The sequence below is a fragment of the Pelophylax lessonae genome, assembly GCF_965119305.1.
Source record: "Pelophylax lessonae genome assembly, chromosome: 2".
In the NCBI taxonomy this organism is placed as follows: Eukaryota; Metazoa; Chordata; class Amphibia; order Anura; family Ranidae; genus Pelophylax; species Pelophylax lessonae.
This window is the reverse complement of record NC_138769.1, coordinates 47,180,046-47,207,010: the sequence shown is the minus strand read 5'-3', so window position 1 is coordinate 47,207,010 and position 26,965 is coordinate 47,180,046. Positions and strand designations below refer to the sequence as shown.

Here is a 26,965-nt window from a genome sequence, read left to right as displayed (position 1 = left end):
CCAGACAGCTTCGAACGAGCTGTCCCAGCTCCCCCCAACTGCCCTCTGCTGGCCAGGTCGAGAAACCAGATTCGGCCAGTGAGTAGAGAGTATCTGGAGCAGAGCTTCAGCCTGGTTTGGGGTCAGGAGAAGGCCAGGAAGAGGGAGAGTGGGAGGGGGCGGAGTCGTTGCACCATAGGCCTCTGGCTTGTACTTGCCCCCTGGGCCGAAAGTTGCCAGTCAGCCCCTGCTCATCTTCCTAGGTGCTCTCTAAAGCTGGCTATACACGCTACAATTTTTAGATAATAATTTTATAATTTTTTAATACATCGTTCTTGTACTACTTTGCTTTAGATTTACCAAAACCATATAATAGGGCAGGGGTCTCCAAACTGCAGCCGGGGACTAGGCGTGGCCCTTTGCTTGCCTTTATCCAACCTTTGGGGCACTATTCCTTTCCCTCACACTAACAACAGGGCACTATCCCTCCCACTGGTTCTTATGGGGCACTATTTCTCCCACTGACACCAATGATGGTGCACTATACCCCCACCCCAATACTAAAGATGGGGCATTGTTTACCCCCACTATCTCAAGGACATTTCTACTCACACTGGTCACACTCCGGCTCCCCTAAAGTCTGAAGACCCTTTTTTCAGAAAGTTTGGAGATCCCTGTAATGGGAGGTCGAACCTAAACACTTTCAAATTGTATGCAATCAGGAAAGCCTGTGCTGTACATAGGTAAAGGTAAATCTAAAATACTAAAATTGTATATTGTGTATCTAGCTTTAGGCTAGCTGTGAGGTCGGACAGGACACCCCTCCGCCCTTCACAGTTGTCCGACAACACAACTAGCAAGGAGATTGCTGCTTTGACAGGCAGAAATGTTTCCTTCTCCAAATACTTGCCAGGGACAAGTGCCTCTTGGGGAATACGGGGCAAGGGAGCTTAAAGCATAACTCCATTTTTGTTGAGAAAAAAAACATACCCCTCTGGGTGATCTCTGTACATTGCAGGGATTTTAACAAACTTTGTTGCAGATTCCTAGCTTTTGTTATTCTGAAGAAATCATTGTTTGTTCCTCTGTGCCGAGTGGGTCAAATGGGAGTGGTTTCTTAATTATCTATCAGCTGTGGCAGCTTCAGGGCTCTAATGAGGAAATCTGCTGTGCCTGCATCCCTTTAGACGTGTTCCTATTGGGAGTATCTCACCAAAAATGACATTTTTGTTGCAGGGGATGCCAGAAATCTGACTCGTATCTTAGTGCAGACTTCTGGGAAAATTGGTGAGCCAATCACACAAGCAGGAAATGATGTTTCTGGGGGTGTGGCCAGTATACATTCTGTGTACAGAACACCTCCAGGTAGCCATATTGCATTGCAATTTCAGAAAATTACAGCAGCTGCAGATTGAAAAGGAAAGGTCATTTTTAATAACATTCAATTATAATATGATTTGTGTCGCAAATGTATACGCTGTATTGTTTTTTTCTTTATTTGCTGATTTTTTTACCCACAAAAGTGGAGTTACCTTAACCACTTTAACACTGCTCACTGTGCTGCTACTGCGGCACAGTGGCTCGTTATCGTCTGGCGACGTAGACCTACGTCACCAGACAGTCCCCTCTCTCGGCGGCGCGCGCGCCCCACTGGAGGCTCGCTCCCGCTGTTTTCAGTCACAGCGGGAGTGGGGCCAGGGGAGGAGAGGCGGTGATCACCGCTGCTCTTCCCCGATCGTCGGGGATCGAGTGTGGAGATACGCCCGCTTGTGTAAACAAAGCGGGAGGATCTCCTAAGTGACAGGCAGGGTCAGATTGCAGGATTCAGCATAGCTGAACCTGCGATCTGTCCCTGTGTCACTCAGTCACCTCCCCCCACACACGTTAGTAAGCACCAGGCATACATTAACCCCTTGATCACCAATAAAAGCTAGCCCCTTCCCTGCCAGTGTCATTTTTACAGTAACAGTGCATATTTTTAGCACTGATTACTGTAGTAATGTCACTGGTACCCCCAAAAGTGTCAAAAATGTCAGTCAAGGGTCCGATCTGTCCGCCGCAATGTCGCAGTCCCGCAAAAAAAATTGCAGATCGCCGCCATTACTAGTTAAAAAAAAATAAACAATAAAAATGACATAAATTTCCCGTAGTTAGTAGATGCAATAACTTTTGCTCAAACCAATCAAAATACGCTTATTGCAATTTTTTTTACCAAACATATGTAGCAGAAAACAAATTGGCCTAAAATGTTAAAAAATTTAGATTTTTACATTTTTTTTGGGGGGGGGGGGGGGGGGATTTCATATTAAAAAAATGTGAAAAATATTGTTGTTATTTCAAAATTGTCGCTCTTTTTTTGTTTATAGCGCAAAAAGTAAAAATCGCACAGGTGATCAAATACCAACAAATGAAAAAAAAAGGACGTCAATTTAATTTGGGTACAGCATCGCACGACCGCGCAATTGTCCGTTAAAGTAACGCAGTGCCGAATCGCAAAATATGGCCTGGTCAAAAACGGGGTAAAATCTTCCGGTCTTAAAGCGGTTAAAAATACGCTCATTGAGAATTTTTTTGTCAAAGACATGTAGCTAAATACATTTTGGCCTAAATATATGACAAAAATTGAATATATTGGATATTTTTTAACTGTCAAAAAAATATTGTTATTTTTTCAAAATTGTCGCATTTTTTAATTAATTTCGCAAAAAATAAAAATCGCAGAGGTGATCAAATACCACCAAAAGAAAGCTCTGTTTGTGGGAAAAACATAAATGGAGGAGGACATAAATTTCGTTTGGGTACGGCGTTGCATGACCGCGCAATTGTCAGTTAAAGTCGCACAGTGCCGAATCGCAAAAAGTGGCCCAGACGTAAGACAGCAAAATCCTCCGGTGGTAAAGTGGTTAATGTTTTAGTCAAACAGGCAAGTGCTTGGGAACAGCACTTTTGTCAATGCAGCCATGCCTTTGCTAGCTGCGTTGTCGGATGGCGGTAGAGGGAGGCGGGGAACTCTGTCTAACCTCAAAGCTAGCCTTAAACAGCACCTAGGATGATGGGATGAAGTGCTACATGTACTGTACTTTGTCCCATGGATAATAGAAAACATTAGAAAAATGGAAGAGAGATTACTTCTTTAAGCCTTCTAACACCAGTGGGCTTAGTCTGAAGTGTTAAATGCCCAATGAATAATGTGTTCTAGATGCAGCTCATTTGGTATTCTGACCTTGGTAGTAAAAAGGGTGCTGAAGTGACAACAACTGATGGCACCATCTTTAAAGGAAGCAGGTAATATGTCACCAGCACACCGGAATGTTCACTGGAGGTACTTAAAAGATATATGCAGCATTTCTGGGCCATGTAAGGCCCCCCTTTATCAAGCCTACAGCGTGATGTTCCTACATTATCGAACCAGAATGCTGGAGATGGGTTGGTGACCAAGCTGCAGTGCTAAAATGCAATGAGTAGTGTTGAGCGAACACGGACTGTATTATTCGTGTTCGTACCGAATAATTGGATTTTTTGTACCCGAACACGGACACGGACACTTTACTGTATGTTCGGGTAAAAATCCGTGTTCGGTCGTTTTATTTCCGGGTTTTGCATGCTTTGGCGCTCTTTTCATGGCGGGCTTTCAACAGCCAATCAACAATCGTTTAACTGGTGTGCCTTAAGCCATCCCAGCCATGCCTGCAAATGTCTCAGTAGCTGTGATTGGCCGTCTGAAGCATGTGACCAAGTCTTTATAAGTTCGAGGCAGCCGCAGCGGCGTCATTATGCTGCTTAGATTCAGGGACAGAGCACACATCAACGTGCTGGCTGCTGATTAGGGAAAGATAGGCAGGAAAAAACCATTTGTGTCCGGATAGAATTGAGGGACAGGTCGGAGTGTTTAGGCAGGGCGAGTTGTAGGCATTTTAGGGATAGAGTCTGCTGAATTATATAGGGTCAGTGTCTTCTACAAACTACAATCGATATTGCTGTGTGGGGGGTGGGGTCTGCACTCAATCCTGATCTACGATCTCTTCTCAATCCTGTTAGGGACAGAGTCTGCTGAATTTTAGGGAAACTGTGTTCTACAAACTACAATCGATATTGCTGTGTGGTGTGGGATTGGAGATAGGCAGGTGTCAGTGATCCACATCCATTTTTCTGTGTGTGAGCTGCAGTGAACACAATCTTTTTGGGCTGCAGTGAACACAATCTTTTTGGGCTGCAGTGAACACAATCTTTTTGGGCTGCAGTGAACACAATCTTTTTGGGCTGCAGTGAACACAATCTTTTTGGGGTGCAGTGAACAAAATCTTTTTGGGGTGCAGTGAACACAATCCTTTTTGGTGTGCAGTGAACACAATCTTTGTGGGGTGCAGTGAACAAAATCCTTTGTGGGGTGCAGTGAACACAATCTTTTTGGGGTGCAGTGAACAAAATCCTTTTTGGGGTGCAGTAAACAACATCCTTTTTGGGGTGCAGTGAACACAATCTTTTTGGGGTGCAGTGAACAAAATCCTTTGTGGGGTGCAGTGAACACAATCTTTTTGGGGTGCAGTGAACACAATCTTTTTGGGGTGGAGTGAACAACATCCTTTTTGGGGTGCAGTGAACAAAATCCTTTTTGGGGTGCAGTGAACAAAATCATTTTTGGGGTGCAGTGAACACAATCTTTTTGGGGTGCAGTGAACACAATCTTTGTGGGGTGCAGTGAACACAATCTTTTTGGGGTGGAGTGAACAACATCCTTTTTGGGGTGCAGTGAACAACATCCTTTTTGGGGTGCAGTGAACACAATCTTTTTGGGGTGCAGTGAACACAATCTTTGTGGGGTACAGTGAACAGAATCTTTGTGGGGTGCAGTGAACACAATCTTTGGGGGGTACAGTGAACACAATCTTTGTGAGGTGCAGTGAACACAATCTTTGTGGGGTGCAGTGAACACAATCATTGTGGGGTGCAGTGAACTCAATCTTTGTGGGGTACAGTGAACACAATCTCATACTGAAGGTTTGAGGGTGCTGCCTGTTCCATACTCCCCCTACTCCTCATCTAGCCTTTTAGGGGTACAAACAATAGTAATTGGGGCCTAGTGTGGTTGTGTACGTGTGATATACATACACTTTTTTGGGATCATATTTTCTATTCCGCTATTTAATCAAAAACCTTTGGGGATCAGTTAAATTGGGGGATAGTCTGTGTTGGTACGTGTGAGAGAGATCCACCTTTCCAAGTTGTTGGGGTTCATCTCATACTTCTGAAGGTTTGAGGGTGCTGCCTGTTCCATACTCCCCCTACTCCTAGCCTTTTAGGGGTACAAACAATAGTAATTGGGGCCTAGTGTGGTTGTGTACGTGTGATATACATACACTTTTTTGGGATCATATTTTCTATTCCGCTATTTAATCAAAAACCTTTGGGGATCAGTTAAATTGGGGGATAGTCTGTGTTGGTACGTGTGAGAGAGATCCACCTTTCCAAGTTGTTGGGGTTCATCTCATACTTCTGAAGGTTTGAGGGTGCTGCCTGTTCCATACTCCCCCTACTCCTAGCCTTTTAGGGGTACAAACAATAGTAATTGGGGCCTAGTGTGGTTGTGTACGTGTGATATACATACACTTTTTTGGGATCATATTTTCTATTCCGCTATTTAATCAAAAACCTCTGGGGATCAGTTAAATTGGGGGATAGTCTGTGTTGGTACGTGTGAGAGAGATCCACCTTTCCAAGTTGTTGGGGTTCATCTCATACTTCTGAAGGTTTGAGGGTGCTGCCTGTTCCATACTCCCCCTACTCCTAGCCTTTTAGGGGTACAAACAATAGTAATTGGGGCCTAGTGTGGTTGTGTACGTGTGATATACATACACTTTTTTGGGATCATATTTTCTATTCCGCTATTTAATCAAAAACCTTTGGGGATCAGTTAAATTGGGGGATAGTCTGTGTTGGTACGTGTGAGAGAGATCCACCTTTCCAAGTTGTTGGGGTTCATCTCATACTTCTGAAGGTTTGAGGGTGCTGCCTGTTCCATACTCCCCCTACTCCTAGCCTTTTAGGGGTACAAACAATAGTAATTGGGGCCTAGTGTGGTTGTGTACGTGTGATATACATACACTTTTTTGGGATCATATTTTCTATTCCGCTATTTAATCAAAAACCTTTGGGGATCAGTTAAATTGGGGGATAGTCTGTGTTGGTACGTGTGAGAGAGATCCACCTTTCCAAGTTGTTGGGGTTCATCTCATACTTCTGAAGGTTTGAGGGTGCTGCCTGTTCCATACTCCCCCTACTCCTAGCCTTTTAGGGGTACAAACAATAGTAATTGGGGCCTAGTGTGGTTGTGTACGTGTGATATACATACACTTTTTTGGGATCATATTTTCTATTCCGCTATTTAATCAAAAACCTCTGGGGATCAGTTAAATTGGGGGATAGTCTGTGTTGGTACGTGTGAGAGAGATCCACCTTTCCAAGTTGTTGGGGTTCATCTCATACTTCTGAAGGTTTGAGGGTGCTGCCTGTTCCATACTCCCCCTACTCCTAGCCTTTTAGGGGTACAAACAATAGTAATTGGGGCCTAGTGTGGTTGTGTACGTGTGATATACATACACTTTTTTGGGATCATATTTTCTATTCCGCTATTTAATCAAAAACCTTTGGGGATCAGTTAAATTGGGGGATAGTCTGTGTTGGTACGTGTGAGAGAGATCCACCTTTCCAAGTTGTTGGGGTTCATCTCATACTTCTGAAGGTTTGAGGGTGCTGCCTGTTCCATACTCCCCCTACTCCTAGCCTTTTAGGGGTACAAACAATAGTAATTGGGGCCTAGTGTGGTTGTGTACGTGTGATATACATACACTTTTTTGGGATCATATTTTCTATTCCGCTATTTAATCAAAAACCTTTGGGGATCAGTTAAATTGGGGGATAGTCTGTGTTGGTACGTGTGAGAGAGATCCACCTTTCCAAGTTGTTGGGGTTCATCTCATACTTCTGAAGGTTTGAGGGTGCTGCCTGTTCCATACTCCCCCTACTCCTAGCCTTTTAGGGGTACAAACAATAGTAATTGGGGCCTAGTGTGGTTGTGTACGTGTGATATACATACACTTTTTTGGGATCATATTTTCTATTCCGCTATTTAATCAAAAACCTCTGGGGATCAGTTAAATTGGGGGATAGTCTGTGTTGGTACGTGTGAGAGAGATCCACCTTTCCAAGTTGTTGGGGTTCATCTCATACTTCTGAAGGTTTGAGGGTGCTGCCTGTTCCATACTCCCCCTACTCCTAGCCTTTTAGGGGTACAAACAATAGTAATTGGGGCCTAGTGTGGTTGTGTACGTGTGATATACATACACTTTTTTGGGATCATATTTTCTATTCCGCTATTTAATCAAAAACCTTTGGGGATCAGTTAAATTGGGGGATAGTCTGTGTTGGTACGTGTGAGAGAGATCCACCTTTCCAAGTTGTTGGGGTTCATCTCATACTTCTGAAGGTTTGAGGGTGCTGCCTGTTCCATACTCCCCCTACTCCTAGCCTTTTAGGGGTACAAACAATAGTAATTGGGGCCTAGTGTGGTTGTGTACGTGTGATATACATACACTTTTTTGGGATCATATTTTCTATTCCGCTATTTAATCAAAAACCTTTGGGGATCAGTTAAATTGGGGGATAGTCTGTGTTGGTACGTGTGAGAGAGATCCACCTTTCCAAGTTGTTGGGGTTCATCTCATACTTCTGAAGGTTTGAGGGTGCTGCCTGTTCCATACTCCCCCTACTCCTAGCCTTTTAGGGGTACAAACAATAGTAATTGGGGCCTAGTGTGGTTGTGTACGTGTGATATACATACACTTTTTTGGGATCATATTTTCTATTCCGCTATTTAATCAAAAACCTTTGGGGATCAGTTAAATTGGGGGATAGTCTGTGTTGGTACGTGTGAGAGAGATCCACCTTTCCAAGTTGTTGGGGTTCATCTCATACTTCTGAAGGTTTGAGGGTGCTGCCTGTTCCATACTCCCCCTACTCCTAGCCTTTTAGGGGTACAAACAATAGTAATTGGGGCCTAGTGTGGTTGTGTACGTGTGATATACATACACTTTTTTGGGATCATATTTTCTATTCCGCTATTTAATCAAAAACCTCTGGGGATCAGTTAAATTGGGGGATAGTCTGTGTTGGTACGTGTGAGAGAGATCCACCTTTCCAAGTTGTTGGGGTTCATCTCATACTTCTGAAGGTTTGAGGGTGCTGCCTGTTCCATACTCCCCCTACTCCTAGCCTTTTAGGGGTACAAACAATAGTAATTGGGGCCTAGTGTGGTTGTGTACGTGTGATATACATACACTTTTTTGGGATCATATTTTCTATTCCGCTATTTAATCAAAAACCTTTGGGGATCAGTTAAATTGGGGGATAGTCTGTGTTGGTACGTGTGAGAGAGATCCACCTTTCCAAGTTGTTGGGGTTCATCTCATACTTCTGAAGGTTTGAGGGTGCTGCCTGTTCCATACTCCCCCTACTCCTAGCCTTTTAGGGGTACAAACAATAGTAATTGGGGCCTAGTGTGGTTGTGTACGTGTGATATACATACACTTTTTTGGGATCATATTTTCTATTCCGCTATTTAATCAAAAACCTCTGGGGATCAGTTAAATTGGGGGATAGTCTGTGTTGGTACGTGTGAGAGAGATCCACCTTTCCAAGTTGTTGGGGTTCATCTCATACTTCTGAAGGTTTGAGGGTGCTGCCTGTTCCATACTCCCCCTACTCCTAGCCTTTTAGGGGTACAAACAATAGTAATTGGGGCCTAGTGTGGTTGTGTACGTGTGATATACATACACTTTTTTGGGATCATATTTTCTATTCCGCTATTTAATCAAAAACCTTTGGGGATCAGTTAAATTGGGGGATAGTCTGTGTTGGTACGTGTGAGAGAGATCCACCTTTCCAAGTTGTTGGGGTTCATCTCATACTTCTGAAGGTTTGAGGGTGCTGCCTGTTCCATACCCCCCCTACTCCTCATCTAGCCTTTTAGGGGTACAAACAATAGTCATTGGGGCCTAGTGTGGTTGTGTACGTGTGATATACATACACTTTTTTTGGATCATATTTTCTATTCCGCTATTTAATCAAAAACCTTTGGGGATCAGTTAAATTGGGGGATAGTCTGTGTTGGTACGTGTGAGAGAGATCCACCTTTCCAAGTTGTTGGGGTTCATCTCATACTTCTGAAGGTTTGAGGGTGCTGCCTGTTCCATACCCCCCCTACTCCTCATCTAGCCTTTTAGGGGTACAAACAATAGTAATTGGGGCCTAGTGTGGTTGTGTACGTGTGATATACATACACTTTTTTTGGATCATATTTTCTATTCCGCTATTTAATCAAAAACCTTTGGGGATCAGTTAAATTGGGGGATAGTCTGTGTTGGTACGTGTGAGAGAGATCCACCTTTCCAAGTTGTTGGGGTTCATCTCATACTTCTGAAGGTTTGAGGGTGCTGCCTGTTCCATACCCCCCCTACTCCTCATCTAGCCTTTTAGGGGTACAAACAATAGTAATTGGGGCCTAGTGTGGTTGTGTACGTGTGATATACATACACTTTTTTTGGATCATATTTTCTATTCCGCTATTTAATCAAAAACCTTTGGGGATCAGTTAAATTGGGGGATAGTCTGTGTTGGTACGTGTGAGAGAGATCCACCTTTCCAAGTTGTTGGGGTTCATTTCATACTTCTGAAGGTTTGAGGGTGCTGCCTGTTCCATACCCCCCCTACTCCTCATCTAGCCTTTTAGGGGTACAAACAATAGTAATTGGGGCCTAGTGTGGTTGTGTACGTGTGATATACATACACTTTTTTTGGATCATATTTTCTATTCCGCTATTTAATCAAAAACCTTTGGGGATCAGTTAAATTGGGGGATAGTCTGTGTTGGTACGTGTGAGAGAGATCCACCTTTCCAAGTTGTTGGGGTTCATCTCATACTTCTGAAGGTTTGAGGGTGCTGCCTGTTCCATACCCCCCCTACTCCTCATCTAGCCTTTTAGGGGTACAAACAATAGTAATTGGGGCCTAGTGTGGTTGTGTACGTGTGATATACATACACTTTTTTTGGATCATATTTTCTATTCCGCTATTTAATCAAAAACCTTTGGGGATCAGTTAAATTGGGGGATAGTCTGTGTTGGTACGTGTGAGAGAGATCCACCTTTCCAAGTTGTTGGGGTTCATCTCATACTTCTGAAGGTTTGAGGGTGCTGCCTGTTCCATACTCCCCCTACTCCTCATCTAGCCTTTTAGGGGTACAAACAATAGTAATTGGGGCCCAGTGTGGTTGTGTACGTGTGATATACATACACTTTTTTTGGATCATATTTTCTATTCCGCTATTTAATTTAACTGGGCCTCCATGCGAGACCTGTGTGCCTTGTTGCGCTGTTTTGAGTACTCCACCAACATGGCCAGTGGCAATGACGCCGTTCTCAGCTTAACTATCCCACTTCTATGCCTCCTTGAAAAAACAATTCGGGCGATGATGGAAGAGGATGTGGCACAGGATGAGGAGGAGGAGGAGGAGGATGAAGAGGTAACATTTCCAAGGCTTTCAGGGCAGTCATTCGCAAGGGGCTCCGAGGGTGGGTTCCTGCACACGCAAACGCCAGGGACGCAATTGTCCAGCAGGGGCACAGTTCTGGAGGATGAGGAGGATGAGGAGGAGGAGGAGCTGGAGGAGGAGATGGAACCATGTTCACAGCAGGGTGGCACCCAGGCCAGCTCATGGCCATCACTGGTGCGTGGCTGGGGGGATACAGAGGACACGGACGATACACCTCCCACAGAGGACAGCCTTTCGTTGCCTCTGGGCAGCCTGGCACACATGAGCGATTACATGCTGCAGTGTCTCCACAACGACCGCCGAGTTGCCCACATTCTAACTTGTGCTGATTACTGGGTGGCCACGCTGCTGGATCCCCGTTACAAGGACAACGTACCGTCCTTAATTCACTCACTGGAGCGCGATCGCAAGATGCGCGAGTACAAGCGCACGCTGGTAGACGCCATGCTGCTGGCATTCCCATCTGACAGCGGGGCCACAGTGGAAGCACAAGGCAGAGGAGGAGGAGGAGGAGGTCGCCAACGCAACCAGGGCACCGCCAGCACCTCAGAAGGCAGGGTTAGCATGGCCGAAATGTGGAAAAGCTTTGTCAGCACGCCACAACAAACAGCAGCACCAGCAGCTCAGATGGAACGTCTTAGCAGGAGGCAGCATTTTACCAACATGGTGGAGCAGTATGTGTGCACACGCCTACATGTAGTGAATGACGGGTCTGCCCCCTTCAACTTCTGGGTCTCCAAATTGGGCACATGGCCTGAGCTTGCCCTTTACGCCTTGGAGGTGCTGGCGTGCCCTGCAGCCAGTGTATTATCTGAACGGGTATTTAGCACGGCTGGGGGCGTTATAACAGACAAGCGCAGCCGCCTGTCCAGAGACAATGTGGACAAGCTCACGTTCATTAAAATGAACTAGGCATGGATCCCACGGGACTTTTCCGTACCTTATGCAGAATAGCAATGGATACCGACCTTACCCACCCATTGTTCCATTTTTGCTCTTTCTCACTCTTTTGCGGTGTACCCTCATTTAAAATTTTTGAAAAGAAGCAGTGTTGGCTACCTCGTCCTCCTCCTCAGGGCCAGATTAATGTAGGGGCTATTGGAGCTGCAGCTCCAGGCCCCTACCTTTTATATAGGCCCCGGGTTGGCCATATTCACTGTTACCGCTCTTCTGTCACTTGTAAACACAGAAGTCTGGCTTCTATGCTCGCTTCCCCAGGCAGCACCCTCAGAACCTCCCCACACAGCGTGAAGGCCGGACAAGGAGGGACAGTTGGCGATGCATGGATGTGTTTATGGGCTTCAGAGACAGCATCCCATGTTGAATTAGGCATGCATGGCTGCACCCTTCCTCCTCTGGGTGCATGGCAAGGCACGGCCCTTAAGGCCCTTCAAAATCCTCAGCACCAAGCCCATGATGCTGTTAATCCGGCCCTGGTCCTCCTCCACCGCCGCTTCCACCTACACCGCCCATAGGTGTGCGCAGCCTATTGCATTAAGGTGTGCACCCCAAAGTTGAAATACACATGCATGTGTTTGCCAGCAGGGAGAGTAATGTATCGGGGCCATGTACCTGTAGGCAAGGAGAAATAGAGCAGAGCAGGTCCCAGGGAGATCTTTCCCATCTCCTCACTGGCAATGCTATGTGCCCTAGGTGATTAGGGTGTGCCCAGGCACACCCAGCACACCCTGTGCGCACGCCTATGTCACCGCCACATCCACCACCACCTCAACCTCCCTCCTACTCCATATGGGCCTCGTCCTTCAGAGATGAAGAAGAACATTGTTTTATTTTTCTGTTTTTTTTTGTTGTTTTAAGTTATTTCCCTATCCACATTTGTTTGCAGAGCACTTGCCATGCTCTTAATTACGTTTTGCTGCCATTTGCAGCACTCTAGCCCTTTCCTTTGGTGTTTTAGAGCCATTTTAGTGCCTTAAAGTTCGGGTCCCCATTGACTTCAATGGGGTTCGGTGTCCGGGAAAAGTTCGGTAAAAGTCCGGGACACGGACCCGGACTTTTTTTTAAAGTTCGGCCGAACCCGTCGAACACGGACATCTAGGTGTCCGCTCAACCCTAGCAATGAGATATCCAATCTGTCTGTGCTATGTGGCAGGGGTGCCTGCATCACAAGATTAATTAGAATTATAAATCATTTAGTTGCTAGGAACTTTCTCAACTGTGTAATCATCATTAGTTTACCTGGAGCCCAGTATTGAGAGAATCATCCCAGGCCAATGATGGCCAGACATGGTAACTACGGGATGTCTGATTTCATTGGAGCCTTATGCCTGCCATACATGGCTCAAATTTCATCCAATTCTTGCTGACTCTGTCAATCTTTAAGCTGTGGGTGGCCGTGTTGGCACCAACTGGCTCGACAAAAGTAACATTTTCAATTAATCTTTGTTGAAGAAGCCAGGTGGAAAATTGTTGGCCAAACAGTAACTGTATCCAATCAGATGCACCCACTGTCTGGGTAGTCTGACCGATGCGGGTGCCAGCTGTCAGAATACAATAGCCGACAAGCTATTTAGCATAAATGGAGGAATCTACCCAGAGAAATCTAATTGTGTATGGCTAGCCTTAGCAACTTAGTCTTTAACAGATTTAGCCACTCTGTAATGCCCAGAAGGTTTACTCCTGAGCTTTGGGCTCTGTTCACATCTAGCGATTTGGAGTCGCCGTGATTGTGCCTGTGATTCCAAATTGCACTGCAATAGTGGCAAAATGCACCAGGCGTATTTGGGTACCATTTATAGGTAGCCTATTGCATTAGGGTGTGTACCCCAAAGCTCATTGCATTAGGGTGGGCATCCGCTATATATATATATATATATATATATATATATATATATATATATATATATATTAAGAAAAGTGGTTGAAAAACACAGGGGGGTTATCAAACACTCGCCCAGCGCTTAAAATCTGAGGGTAAAAACCACACAACCATAAAAGAACTCGGTATGAAATATCATAAAATATTGCTGATCGCAGCTACTGTAAAATAAACCATCTAAAATATAATGTAATAAATACTAAAACCAGAAGTGTCCAGCACGTATCACATTCAGCAGCGCTTAATATGTGTTCAACATATCATGATCATATAGACCTCATATGAGAGGATTGTACCGCCAAACAACAGTCTCTGTTTAAAGTAAAATCAGTTATTTCTCAATTATTCAGTCCTCCCGGTGTTCAAAGTTGATAATTTGGTATAAACATTCACCACACCATCCCTGACCCCTTAAGAGTGGGCACTCACCAGAAACAACATGATAATACGCCTGTAAGCATAGGTCGCTTGAACCCTTGACACTCCGGACCACTTCCACTCTCGCCAGAAGAACTCCTCTTTCCAATCTCAGTCAGGGAACAGCTCATACCCATAAAATATTGGAAAAATAGGAGGCACAATAGTGTGATACCGTTTCAAAAAAACTTTATTAGTACCCACACTACAACATGAACCCCCAACATCCAATATGCTTACATCAAAAATAGGAATAATCAAGCATGTAATAGATCACGATGCGATGGCTTGCTCACCGTTCCTGCATAGGGTCTGTATGTTTGGCCTATGGGTGGGATCCGGGATCCGGCCAAAACTTCAGTGATCATCCATGAGACAGCGTGCCTGTGTCCTGACGCGTTTCGTCATATGTGACTTCAACAGTGGTCCTCTGTTGAAGTCACATATGACGAAACGCGTCAGGACACAGGCACGCTGTCTCACGGATGATCACTGAAGTTTTGGCCGGATCCCGGATCCCACCCATAGGCCAAACATACAGACCCTATGCAGGAACGGTGAGCAAGCCATCGCATCGTGATCTTTTACATGCTTGATTATTCCTATTTTTGATGTAAGCATATTGGATGTTGGGGGTTCATGTTGTAGTGTGGGTACTAATAAAGTTTTTTTGAAACGGTATCACACTATTGTGCCTCCTATTTTTCCAATATTTTATGGGTATGAGCTGTTCCCTGACTGAGATTGGAAAGAGGAGTTCTTCTGGCGAGAGTGGAAGTGGTCCGGAGTGTCAAGGGTTCAAGCGACCTATGCTTACAGGCGTATTATCATGTTGTTTCTGGTGAGTGCCCACTCTTTTTTTTTTTTTTTTTGAAAATTCTTTTTATTTGTTTCAAAAAGAACAACATACAAAAACATAGCCATTGGGCATACCCTGGCTCAACAACAAAACAAAAGGAACAAAATAAAATAAAATACACAGCAACAAAAGGCAAAAACAACCCCAGACAAGGCTGCACCCAACTGCTACGTCATAAGGGTGTTCAAAGCACAAGGATCCCGGTGACAGGAGCAATCCGTTCACTGCGTGAAGGTCCATCAGTTCAATGGAGAAGAAGATCTGAACAGAGTCCATTGCATGTAGGGAAAATAATTAGCAATAGCAAATACAATTAGGGGTCCTAAGTCGACACAGCAGGGCCCCCCGCATCATTGGTAGTATCATCAGACTCCAACCAAATGTCCCACACCTTTGAGAATTTTTGCGGGCAACCCCTGTTTGCATAGGTTGCTTTGTAAAGTGGGATTACTGAGTTCACAAGAGATTTCCACGAGGAAACGGTGGGTGCAGCAGGCTTCCGCCAGTGGAGAACCACCATTTTCCTAGCGTAGAACAACAGAAGTCCTAAAAGAGTGCGAGACGCTACAGAGTGGGCCAGATCATTCACAAGCCCCAGAATACAATACTCCAGCTTTAGAGGCACGCGGATGGTGGTCACTCGAGCAACAAAGTCCAGAATCCGGGTCCAGTACTCCACCAGGGGTGGGCAATGCCAAACCATGTGTGTATACGCGGCGTCCGGCGCTCCGCAGCGCCAGCAGACCGCAGGCGTATCAGGGAAGGCCCTGTGCAGTCGGGTCGGGGTTAGATGAAACCGATGAAGGATTTTAAACTGCACAAGGCGGTCCCTGGCGGCCACCAGGTGACGGAATGGGTAATCCCAGACGTCCTCCCAGTCCTCCGCATCAAGGCCGGGAGCCTCTGCCACCCAGAAGGCCTGCAGAACCTCCAGCCCCGAGTGCACACTGGGGAGCAGGGTACTATAGATAGTGGAGAGCTGTTTTTTTAAAGCCTCGTTTCGGAGAATGGCCTCTAAGTCAGCTAGCGTGAAGTCGCAAGAAAAATTACCGAACTGTTTGTGGAAGGCATGGCGGAGCTGCAGGTACCTGAAAAAGTGGGAATTGGGTAGGGAGAAATTGGCCTTCAGTTGGTCGAACGACGCAAGCTCCTCCCCCCGACAGATGTGAGAGAGAGACAGAATGCCCTTGGAGGCCCACACGGAGGGATCCGGGATGGAGAAAAACTCCGGTAACTCCGGATTCATCCATAGGGGGGAATTCGGGGAACGCCGACCAGGTCCCAACCGAATGTAGGGCGATTGCAACTTCCATGCCCTAATCACTGCCAACATCGAGACAGTGACAGGGTACGGGGCCCTCGGTCCACGCAGCAACAAGTTGCGTAAAGCCTCATAGGAGCCCAGCAGGCCCGCCTCCAGGGCCACCGCTGCATTGGAGGCATCCGAGATCAGCCAGTTGTGTGCATGCGTCAAAAGTCCCGCCACGAAGTAACGGAAAAAATCCGGACACGCCAGTCCCCCCCGAGTCCAGGGTCGCTGTAGGATCGTCAGTCGAAGCCTAGGAGGGCGAGAATTCCAGATAAAAGTAAGGATGCGAGAGTGGAGCCGACGAAAAACGGCCTTCGGTATCCAGACTGGGGAGTGACGAAGCACATATAGGAGAGGGGGCAACAGCTTCATTTTGACTAGGTTAATGCGGCCAATCAGGGTCAAAGTGAGATTTGCCCAAGAGCGCAGCTTGGTCCCGAATTTCAACAGCAAGGGAGATAAATTAAGGTCACAAAAGTCTCGAATGTCAGGGGATATCACTATGCCCAGATATTTGAGCCTGTCAGTCCAACACAGGGACAAGGACGGGTCCGCGTGGGCACGGGCCCCCGCGTCCACCGGAAGGATAAGCGACTTGTCCCAGTTCACTCGCAGACCAGACAAGGTGGTGAAGACTGCCAACAGATCCAGGGCCGAACGGAGCGACCGGCCGGGGTCCCGGAGGAAAAGGATAATATCGTCAGCATAAAGCGCCAACTTTTCCTCCAAGGACCCCACCCGGATCCCCCCGACCGCCCCGGAACCACGAACAGCCGCCGCCAGAGGCTCAACAGCCAAGGAAAACAAGGCAGGCGAGAGAGGGCACCCCTGGCGAGTGCCCCGCGCGATCGAAAAGGGACAAGACAGCCTCCCCCCCAACTTAATCTGAGCACTGGGGTGAGCATAAAGCATGGCAACCCACTTACAAAAAACAGGGCCAAAACCAAACCTTTCCAGAACTAACATCATATAGGACCAGTCCACCGAATCAAATGCCTTTTCTAAATCAAGCGCCACCATCACACGTGTACTCCGAGCCTCCGCTGGGACCTGCAAATGAGTGAACACTCTGCGTATGTTAATATCAGTGGATTTGCCTGGCATGAAGCCAGTCTGGTCCATGTTGACCAAGTAGGGAAGGACCTTCTTCAATCTGTTAGCAAGCAGTTTGGTAAGTATAATTCAAAAGAGAAATGGGCCTGTAGGCCGAGCACAAAGTAGGATCCTTCCCCGGTTTAGGAATTAAGACTATGTGCGCCAAAGACATGGACTCCGGGAGAGCTCCCAAGTCAAGGCAAGATGCATAGGTCTTCAAGAGCCTAGGAGCTAGTTCAGAGACATACATCTTGTACCAATCCCCCGGCAGGCCATCGGGACCAGGGGTCTTCCCAGGGGGGAGGGAGCGAATAGCCAGCTCGACCTCCTCCAATGTAAAGTCCGCCTCCAGGAGAGCCACGTCCTCCGGGGCCAGAGTGGGCAGCGCCAACTCCCCGAGAGACCCCAAGTCCCGACCCCCCGGCGGGGGGGGGTCCGCCCGGTACACACGTTCATAGAAATTACGAAATTCCAGGAGAATATCAGCAGGATCCCGAAGGACACTGCCATCCGCAGATTGTATGACTGGAACCACCGTCTGGAACCTAGAGTCCGCGGACAAGTTAGCCAGAAGCCCGCCATTCCTGTCCCCGGACTCGAATATCCTGGCCCGCAGCGACCCCACCTCCGCCTCAGCGGCCGATGACACATGTAGGTGCAACGCCCTCCGAGCCTGGGCCTGGGAGGAGTACGCCTCAGGGGAGGGATCCAAGGCAAACGCAGCCTCGGACTCCTTAACCACTGCCTCCAAATCCGTCCTCGCCGAGGCGCACTCCACCCGCGCAGCCTTAATAGCGGAGATATAGTCTCCACGAATAGTGGCCTTGAAAGCATCCCAACACACCGAGGCGGACGTGGTGAGGTCATTAACCTCCCAGTACTGGGCAATCTTACCAGACACCCCCTCCACCACCCGTTGATTCTGAAGCCACCCACAGCCCAGCCTCCAGCCCCCCCCGCTCCCCCGGATCACCCAGCCGCAGCTGAATCTCAAGCGGGGAGTGATCCGAGAGACCGGCGGGCAGGTAGCCGGCCGACAGCACAAATGGCAGGACTGAGGGAGAGCAGAATGCAAGATCTATACGGGAGCCGGAGTGGTGTGACGAGGACACGTGAGAATAGAACCGATCCTGCGGGTGTTTCCACCTCCACAGTTCTGTGAGCTGCAAGGTCGAGGCCCAGGTGCACAGCTCAGAGCAGGATTGACGATTCGCATTCGAGGTGTCCAAGTCACCATCCAGGATGCTGTTAAAATCCCCAGCCACAAAGATGCGCTGGGTCGAGAATTCGGCCAAGCGATCATAAATGTGGTACAACACAGCACTAGAAAAAGGTGGGGGGACATACACGTTGACAAAAATAAACAGTTTACCCGCAATCTCAAGAGCTAGGATAACATATTGACCCTTGGGATCCGTTATAACCCTCTCAACACGACAGGGCAGGGCCCTATGTACCAAAACGGAGGTCCCCCTGGCGTAAGTGGAGTAGGTGGCGTGGAAGGTATGACTCACCCAGCGCCTGCGTAGTGCCAATACAGCACTCCCCGTCAGGTGAGTCTCCTGGAGGAAGACCACATGTGGTTTAGAGGATTGGAGATATTTGAATAGCAAAGCACGCTTGAACTCGCTATTAAGGCCCCGCACGTTCCAAGATAGCACCTTAATGCGGTCAGCCATAGCATTGGGAGAGAATATGGGGCAGGAGAAATAGGAACAGCGGCGGGGGAGCTAGGGGCCAGAGGAGAGACCAACCACGCCACCCCTCAGTATCTAATGCAGGGAAGCAAGCAGCTCGGACTGCGACCCACAAGGAGTCAGCGACACACAGTGAAATAGCACATTGCACAATGAATAGTAAAACACAGTACGGGTATGCAGCCAAAAAACCAAAAAAGAAAAAAAAGAAAAGACAAGAAACAAGAACACATATAAACCCCTGTCAGCCAGAGAGCAACAGTGCTACAGGCCAACTTCATCCCAAAAACCTAGAAGAAAAAACAACACACTATCGACTAGGAAAATGCCCAGCCAATAGACATCTGGCACTAGGCCAGGAGGGGAGTAGCCGGAGGGCTAACCAGAGGCAAGGCCGGCCAACGGTCCCAACAGTCCCAAGGACCAGGAACAGCAGTCTTGTGGGAAAAGTCCAATAGAGGCCGTCACCAGCCCCAGCTCCAGGGACACATATGTAGAAAAAAGGGGGAAAATAGCAAAAAATAAGGGCAAAAAATAAAACTACTCAGGGGCATTGATGTGGAGGGTCAGAGATCATCCGGGGAGAGGGGGTCCCCTCCAGTTACAGTCCAACAAGACAACTCAAAAAGGGGGGACGGAGGGGGGAACAGGGAGTCCAGCCAGCAAGGCCAACAGAGTAGGGACAAGGAAGCTCACCGCAAGCTGAGCAACCAAGCGTCCGCGTCATCAGGAGAATCAAAAAACTTGACAGAACCAGCATGTTGCACACGGAGTCGGCTGGGATAGAGCATGGAATACTTGATTTCTTTTTCACGGAGCCTCCGCCGCACATCATTAAAGGTCTTCCTCTTTTTCTGAAGCTCTGCAGAGAAATCAGGGTATAGATGAACTGCAGCGTTTTCGTAAGGCAAAGTGTCATGCTTGCGGGCCTCACTCAGTATACGGTCCCTGTCACGATAGTTCAGGAAGCGGACCAAGAAGGGGCGAGGGGGGGCCCCAGGGATCACACGGCCTGTAGGGACTCTATGCGCCCTCTCAACGACGTAGGTGGGAGCCAGGTCAGTGAGGTGTAGGAGGTCCTTGAAAAAACGTTCGGCAAATTCAGCAGGCCTATCCCCCTCAGCCCCTTCAGGCAGTCCCAGCACCCGCACATTATTCCGCCGCTGGCGGTTTTCGGCATCATCCGCCTTAGCTAATAGCATCTGAACTGTGTGCTGAAGGGAGGAAAGGGAGGCAGAGTGCTGGGTAGTGAGGTCCTCAGCCGAGGAGATACGCTGTTCAGTGTCCGTAAGCCTCCCCCTAATCTTGTCCAAGTCAGCCCGGATAAGATTGCACTCCTCCGCCAAATAATCGATCCTGGCCAATAAGGAAGTCTTACTCTGCTCAATGGCAGATAAAATCATGACAGTGTCACTTGCCTGGACCGGGATGGATGCAGATGGAGCAGCAACAGATTCCGCCGGGAGCTCCATGTTGGTAAGTAGAGCACGCAGGCCTTCCAAGATGGCGTCCGGAGGCACCGCCGGCGGGGAGGTCGGCTTCTGTTTCGCAGCGGCGGCCGCGGATTTGCCCTTCCCGGGCATGTCGGACGTAGCCCACGGGTGTCCCGACCCTCCACAGGTCCAGTAACGGCAGGCAGAAGCGGGGTGAAGGATGTGTGAAACGAAGGATTAGTCAGGGTCCCCGGAGCTCCAGGCAGGCACGTCTGGTCCGCTCTACATCCGGTCACGCCCCCGTGAGTGCCCACTCTTAAGGGGTCACGGATGGTGTGGTGAAGGTTTATACCAAATTATTATCTTTGAACACCGGGAGGACTGAATAATTGAGGAATAACTGATTTTACTTTAAACAGAGACTGTTGTTTGGCGGTACAATCCTCTCATATGAGGTCTATATGATCATGATATGTTGAACACATATTAAGCGCTGCTGAATGTGATACGTGCTGGACACTTCTGGTTTTAGTATTTATTACATTATATTTTATATATATATATATATATATATATATATATATATATAGATATAGATATACAGTATATATTTACACACTCGGATGTATGTGTAAGTAGATATACAGTATATATTTACACACTCACATGCATATATATATAGCATTAGGGCAGTAGTTGATGTTAGTTGCAGAGTGGTCGTGTTCGTAGGGCAGAGATTGGTGTAAGTAGTTTATTTTTATTATTTTTTTATTATTACTTTTCTATTCTATTATTTTACTCTTTCTTACAATTTTATTTTTTTACAATAATTCTTTATTAATTTTTTCACATTTTTTTAGGGGCCCCATGTGGGGCCTTGGTGAAATATCAAGGGTCTAAGTAGACCCCTGATGTCTCACTTTTTAGACAGAGAAAGCGACTGAGGACAGATATTTCCCAGCCTGTTTCTCTGTAGCCCAGCAGCAGGGGGAATCTGTGCAGCACAGGGTGATTAGGGTGTGCCCGGGCACACCTGGCACACCTTGTGCGCACGCCTATGGTACCATTCATTTTTAATGGCACCCCAAAACATGCAGCGGTTTTGCCACAATTGTCACACGACAATCCCCTTCAAACTGCATCACGCAAAGCTTGATGCCCAACAGAAGCTCCTGCTCACAATGTGGTTTGCCGTCTTTGCTGTGCGAACCGCACCGCATTTGAGGTGCCTTTAAAAATTAATTGCACCTAAACAGGTGTGGTGCATTTTGCCACTATTGCAATTCGGAATCATGGACAAAATCCCAAATCGCCAGATGTGAACAGGACCTTAACTATGCACAGCAAAGGTAGTCATAAACTGACTATGTACAATCAGATGTGGTCATTGTGTGATCAGTTTCTCCATGGCATTCATTCAATATCTGATGGACAGTCTGCACATAACTGGAAAGTATATGGAGGATAATCACTAGGACTAGCAATTCATCGCAAAGCAGAATAAACAAAGGATTCCTATAAAGTAATTAACAAGTGACATAGTAGCAAATAGGCTCCATACACATTGGGCATTTAGCCTCGTTGTATGGGGCTTTGGTGTTTAGCTTTGGACGAAGAGCTCAGGTGCCCCATCCAGCCCTCTGTCGGCAGCCTGTCAAACCTTATGCCAAAGCAGCTGGAGGGGGGCTGGATGGTGCACCTAACTGTAGGAGCCCAGGGACAAATGGGCTGTAGACTTGAATGTAGACTTACTGTGCTCAGGGCATTCATCCCTGGGTATACACTGCCCTAAATGTAAGTACCTCCAGGTGCACCGTCTGACCACGTTCAGCAGCTGTCAGCCTCTCTTAGAGTTTAATAGGCTGCCTTTAGCAGGGCTGACCGGTGCACTTGTACCTTCGGCCCGCAGCCAAACATCAGAGCCCCATGCACCATGGCTAAATGCCCAACCTTCATGTGGCCTTAATCTCTCAAGATCGCACAATGGCCCAATCATTGATTATGACTACATGCAGAGATGTATAGTAACTAAGTAGAACTACTTCACTACTGTACTTAAGTACCGAAAGGCGGTATCTGTACTTTCCTAGAGTAGAATTTTCTTCTCCTACTTCCACTTTTACTTCACTACATTTTTTCAATGATTTCAATACTTCTACTCCAATATTTTTTTTTGTGCTGCATAGTTACTCGTTACGATTATAAAAATTACCACTGCCAGAACAGTAGATGGCAGGTTTCATGAAGCTCAAAACATGTTTATTATCAACGCATATGAAAATAAATGCTACTGTATGTATAAATAAAAGCTGCATTTGAAATAATAAAAAACAATATGATGTTCAAACTTTTGACTTCTTTCTTGAATACCTACATAACACAGTACTTGTACTTTTACTTTCAGTACTTGAGTAGCAATTTTTTTTTTCAAAACTACTTGCAATACTTAAGTACAAAAAATGTTGAACACTTTAGTACTTCTACTCAAGTAACTTTTTGATCGAGCACTTGTACTTTTACTCAAGTATGGGTTTCGAGTACTTTATACAACTCTGACTACATGCTACTACTGAATGGGAGTTGTGTAACTTATTCCATAAAGAGCAATCTGTTCCATCTGCCTAGTGATCAGTCCCTACTCTTACAGATTAACCACTTGGGTGACTGAGCTACTTAAAAATCTTTCACCTGAAAGGACGAATACTCCACAAACATAACACTGGGTCTTAGGACGTAAGTAGCGTCGGTCACTTAGGGACACCCAAAGCATTTTTTAGGATGGAAAATCGTATTTTTGTATAGTACTGCATAGGGAAGAGTTAGAATTTATTAAAAACATTTTTTTCTTTAACTGTTCCCCCTCTGTCACCCTATTTTTCATTATTTATTTTCCTGTGACACAAGGGGGTATATTTTTGAACATTATTTTTCTGTGTCCCCATTGGAGATATTTTCAATCACTTCCTGATCAGAAAGGAAGTGAGGGAAAATCTTCACAATAAGAATGCAGGCAGCAATAAACAGCTGACACTAATCCTCCCTGTAATACAAACCTTTAATTGTTACTAAACCCAGGACCCTGCATTTACTATATCTGGTCTCCCACAGTACTCAGAACATGGAAATGCAATTATTTTAGCAAATATAAACTGATAAATATTTTTTCTCATCAGCAATACTTGTGACTTCTATCAGTGTCTGGTTAAAGCTTGTACTCTGACTGTCCTATGAGGCTGCATAACCCCTGACTTTCTGTCTGGACAGTGCTGATTGGCCTTGTGCCGATCACATGCACCTTTCCAAGAAAAAACAATACTCTCTAGTGTAGCACCCTCCTAGTCAGGTGCTAGAGAGTCAGTGTAGTTTTGGCTCTGTCTGCCTATCAGAAGAGCAGCAGGCAAAATCTATATGCACTCTGCTTATCAGGGAGCAGGATCTGTAGTTAGGTCTGCCCGGTGTGCTCAGAGTGTGATTCATCTGGTCTAAGGGAGTGTCCCCAGCTGATCCAATAGGGAGGCACATTGGATGCTGGAGGAAACCAGACCAATGACACACAGGCTTTTGGTACTGCCCCAGGGATTGTGATTCGTGAAACAGGTCAACTGCTTCTTTTATCGACCTGTCCATGATGTCCTATGACTGTTACCTTGGGATGTTCTTTATTTGAATAAATCGATTGACATTCTTTCATGTCGGAGTGCTGTCTTTTTTCCTTTGTGATTATACATTGCCTGGACTGCGGATCTAACATGCACCGGACCTCTGATTGTTTGACCATCTTCACCTGAGCGGCTGTCTCTCCATTGCTCTCACACATGTCAGGTTCCTGTGCACTTTTGGGCTTGGTTCAATTGTGAATTCAGGTAAAAATTTGCACCTGATTTGCATCTGAACCAGTGAACAGAAATGCACCGGATTGCAAACTGCAGCCAGACATGTGTGAACCCAGCCTAAAATGACCCCCGTAGACTGTTCCATTCGAACCAGTAAAAGTGGAGAAAATGCTGTGTGCGCACTAATCTGGGGGTAACGCATCATTAGGGGGTGCGCTATAAAAGTATATTGCCATATTTGTCTGCCTGGATTCAACTACAGTAGATTTACAGCCCATTTGACAGCACACTCTAGGAACATTCCCGGCATTAATAGTCCAACAAATGTCATCCAAAAGTGAACCAACAAGTCGCAAAATTCTCATATCTTGTCTACTGTACACATATATATGTAATGTAATGTAACCAAATTATTTGCCACGATCGGAAATCAACCAATCCCATGGAGGTGTCAGGGGTAGCAAAAATATTTAATTATTTTAAATGACAGCTAGGTATTAAATAAGCAGCTGGAAAGAGAAAAATGTTTGCTTAATACATAGGTCCTATGGAAACAACATTATAACTTAACACAGGTTCAGCAAATGCCAATGAGGTCCAATCCACCATCTCAGCTGTAAAGTGACCCTATAGATTTTTTTTCAAAGTTTCTGATTTTGCTGTGTTGTACATACAGATAAAAAAAAAAAAATACAAGAAAATGTCAAAATTGCTTAAGTGGCTGCTTAATCACATATTCGTTTCCACGCTCCAGCGCAGGTTTTTCTATAAAATACATTTTTGTACATACAGTAGTTTTCTTAAAAATTTTTTGTAAGTTTCAGTAACAAATAAAAAATACAAAAAAAAATATAAACACTTAACCCAGACTTACCGCAGTTGATCCTGCCACGGTGGCGATAAAGACCTTGATGACCATTTTGCCTGCAGGATCGAGAGAACCCTGTTAAAACGTAACAAGGACCCCGAGCGTGTGACTGCCAGCCAGAATCCCCGAGCACTGTGTGTAACCCTAACCAGCTCTCCCTGCTCTCTGCACATTGCAATCTAATCATTGGCTGCGAGATATTTTGGGACTGATTGGCTCTCGCTGGGCATCTGTTGTGCGCAGACTAGCAACTGCATCAGAGCAGGTTAGGTTGGCCCCCAGTCCGTACAAGGAAAGGTAAAACAATACACCAATCAGAACGTCCGTGCAGCGTGCAATTGATTTCATAGGCTGTAATTCACTCATAAAAGCCGTGGTAAGAGGAAAAACGCTAAGCAACTAAAAAACACAGCAAGTACGACTTTTTGTTATGTCGTAATGCACAGGTAGTTGTGGTATGTCACTGGGTTTTAAAGAAGAACTCCATTTCTTTACAACTCTTTCTGCAAACTGTATATTTCTCTAAGTTTCTATAGCTATTTATCTTGTATTTTTTTTTTTTTTTGTCACATTATCTGCCTGCAGCTGTCTAGAGTTACCCACAGCTGACAAAAGAATGTTCTGAAATAAACAAAGAAATCCATGTGTTTGTACAGTAGTTCCCACGAGATGACGAGACAGTATTTACATCCTTCAAGAGCCTGTGCAAGTAAGGCAGAACAAGATATTAAAGGGTCAGTCCACCCAAAAGAGATAGTTAAGCCCCGTACACACGCGTCGAAAATTGGCAGGGAATTTTCGTCCGACGACCGATCTGCCGATTTTCGGCTTGTTAGTATGATGCTTCCGACAACCAACTCCGACTTTTCGGGCGAAAAAAATCTGGTGTGCAGACTATAAAATTTTTGTTGGCCATCAACATAACGGCCGATTTACGTGCAGTCAGTACAGATTTCGACAGGGAAAAATCTGATGAGCAAGTCTGGGCATGCTCAGTGAAGAAAGAACACAAAGAAAGCAAACCAACACATGACATCAATTCTGAAGTAGATTTTTGTTGGGCGAGAAAATTTGTGTGCAGTCTAGGCACATTACAACCAACAAAACACAACTCTGGACAAAAGACGGACGATCGGTCGGCCGATAATCGTTGCGTGTGTATGGGGCTTTAGGCTGAAATTATACCTATGTGTTTTCCCCTTGATGCATTTTCCATTGAAACCAATGGAAGCAAATCAAAACACATATTAACATGTGTTGACGCGTATTAATGTGCACTGTTGCGTGCTACAAATAACTTATTATTGGATGTCAACGCTTGTCATACCATCCGTCAGTGGAATCCATCATCAGGTTTATTCATCTCAACTTCATCCACCAATCAAACAATGATAATTGTCTCACAAGCTTTCAAATTCTCCTTATTGCAGAGCTCAAAATAAGTGGTCTCCTAACTACGGCAAAAAGGCTGAATGGGGAATAGCTTTTATCCAAGCCCTTGGGACACTATTCCTCTCGCTGACACCAACAGTGTGACATAATTCCTGGACTGACACCAATGATAGGAGGTTATTCATCCAACCAATATCAATGATGGGGCATTATTCCTCCCAATGACACCAATGATAGGGGCACTATTCCTCTCACTAATCCCAATAATAGGGCATTTGTTCTCCCACGAACACCAATGATGGGGCATGAGTCCTCCCACTAACACCAATGCTGGGGCACTGATACTAACAGTGGGACACTATTCCTCCCACTGAAACCAATGATAGGGCATAATTACTGCTCTTAATAAACACCAGGTAAGCACCAGGGTCAATCATACCCCATTCACCTGGGCTCAAGGCTGACTCCTCAGAAGAGTTGAGACAGTGATCTGGGTCTGCAGGGGCTTCTGGTCCGTCCATACTGGGGCCTTCTCCTTTCAAAACTGTAAGCGCAGGTGGCTCCAGCACGAGAGGTACCATTCATCGGGAACCTCTTCTACTAGTGGAACATCTATGGCGTCAATCATACCCCATTCA

General features: G+C 46.1%; 1 protein-coding gene across 1 annotated transcript in view; it reads right to left on the bottom strand.

The window, feature by feature from the left end:
• The window catches only part of LOC309545908 (adapter SH3BGRL-like), a 174,721-nt gene extending 149,619 nt beyond the window's left edge, over nt 1-25,102 (bottom strand). The window contains exon 1 of the mRNA XM_082245329.1: nt 24,942-25,102. Within this exon, the coding sequence (XP_082101455.1) occupies nt 24,942-24,986 (45 nt within the window). The 5' untranslated portion in view covers nt 24,987-25,102. The remainder of the gene's footprint in view (nt 1-24,941) is intronic.
• Nucleotides 25,103-26,965: the final 1,863 nt, after the last annotated feature.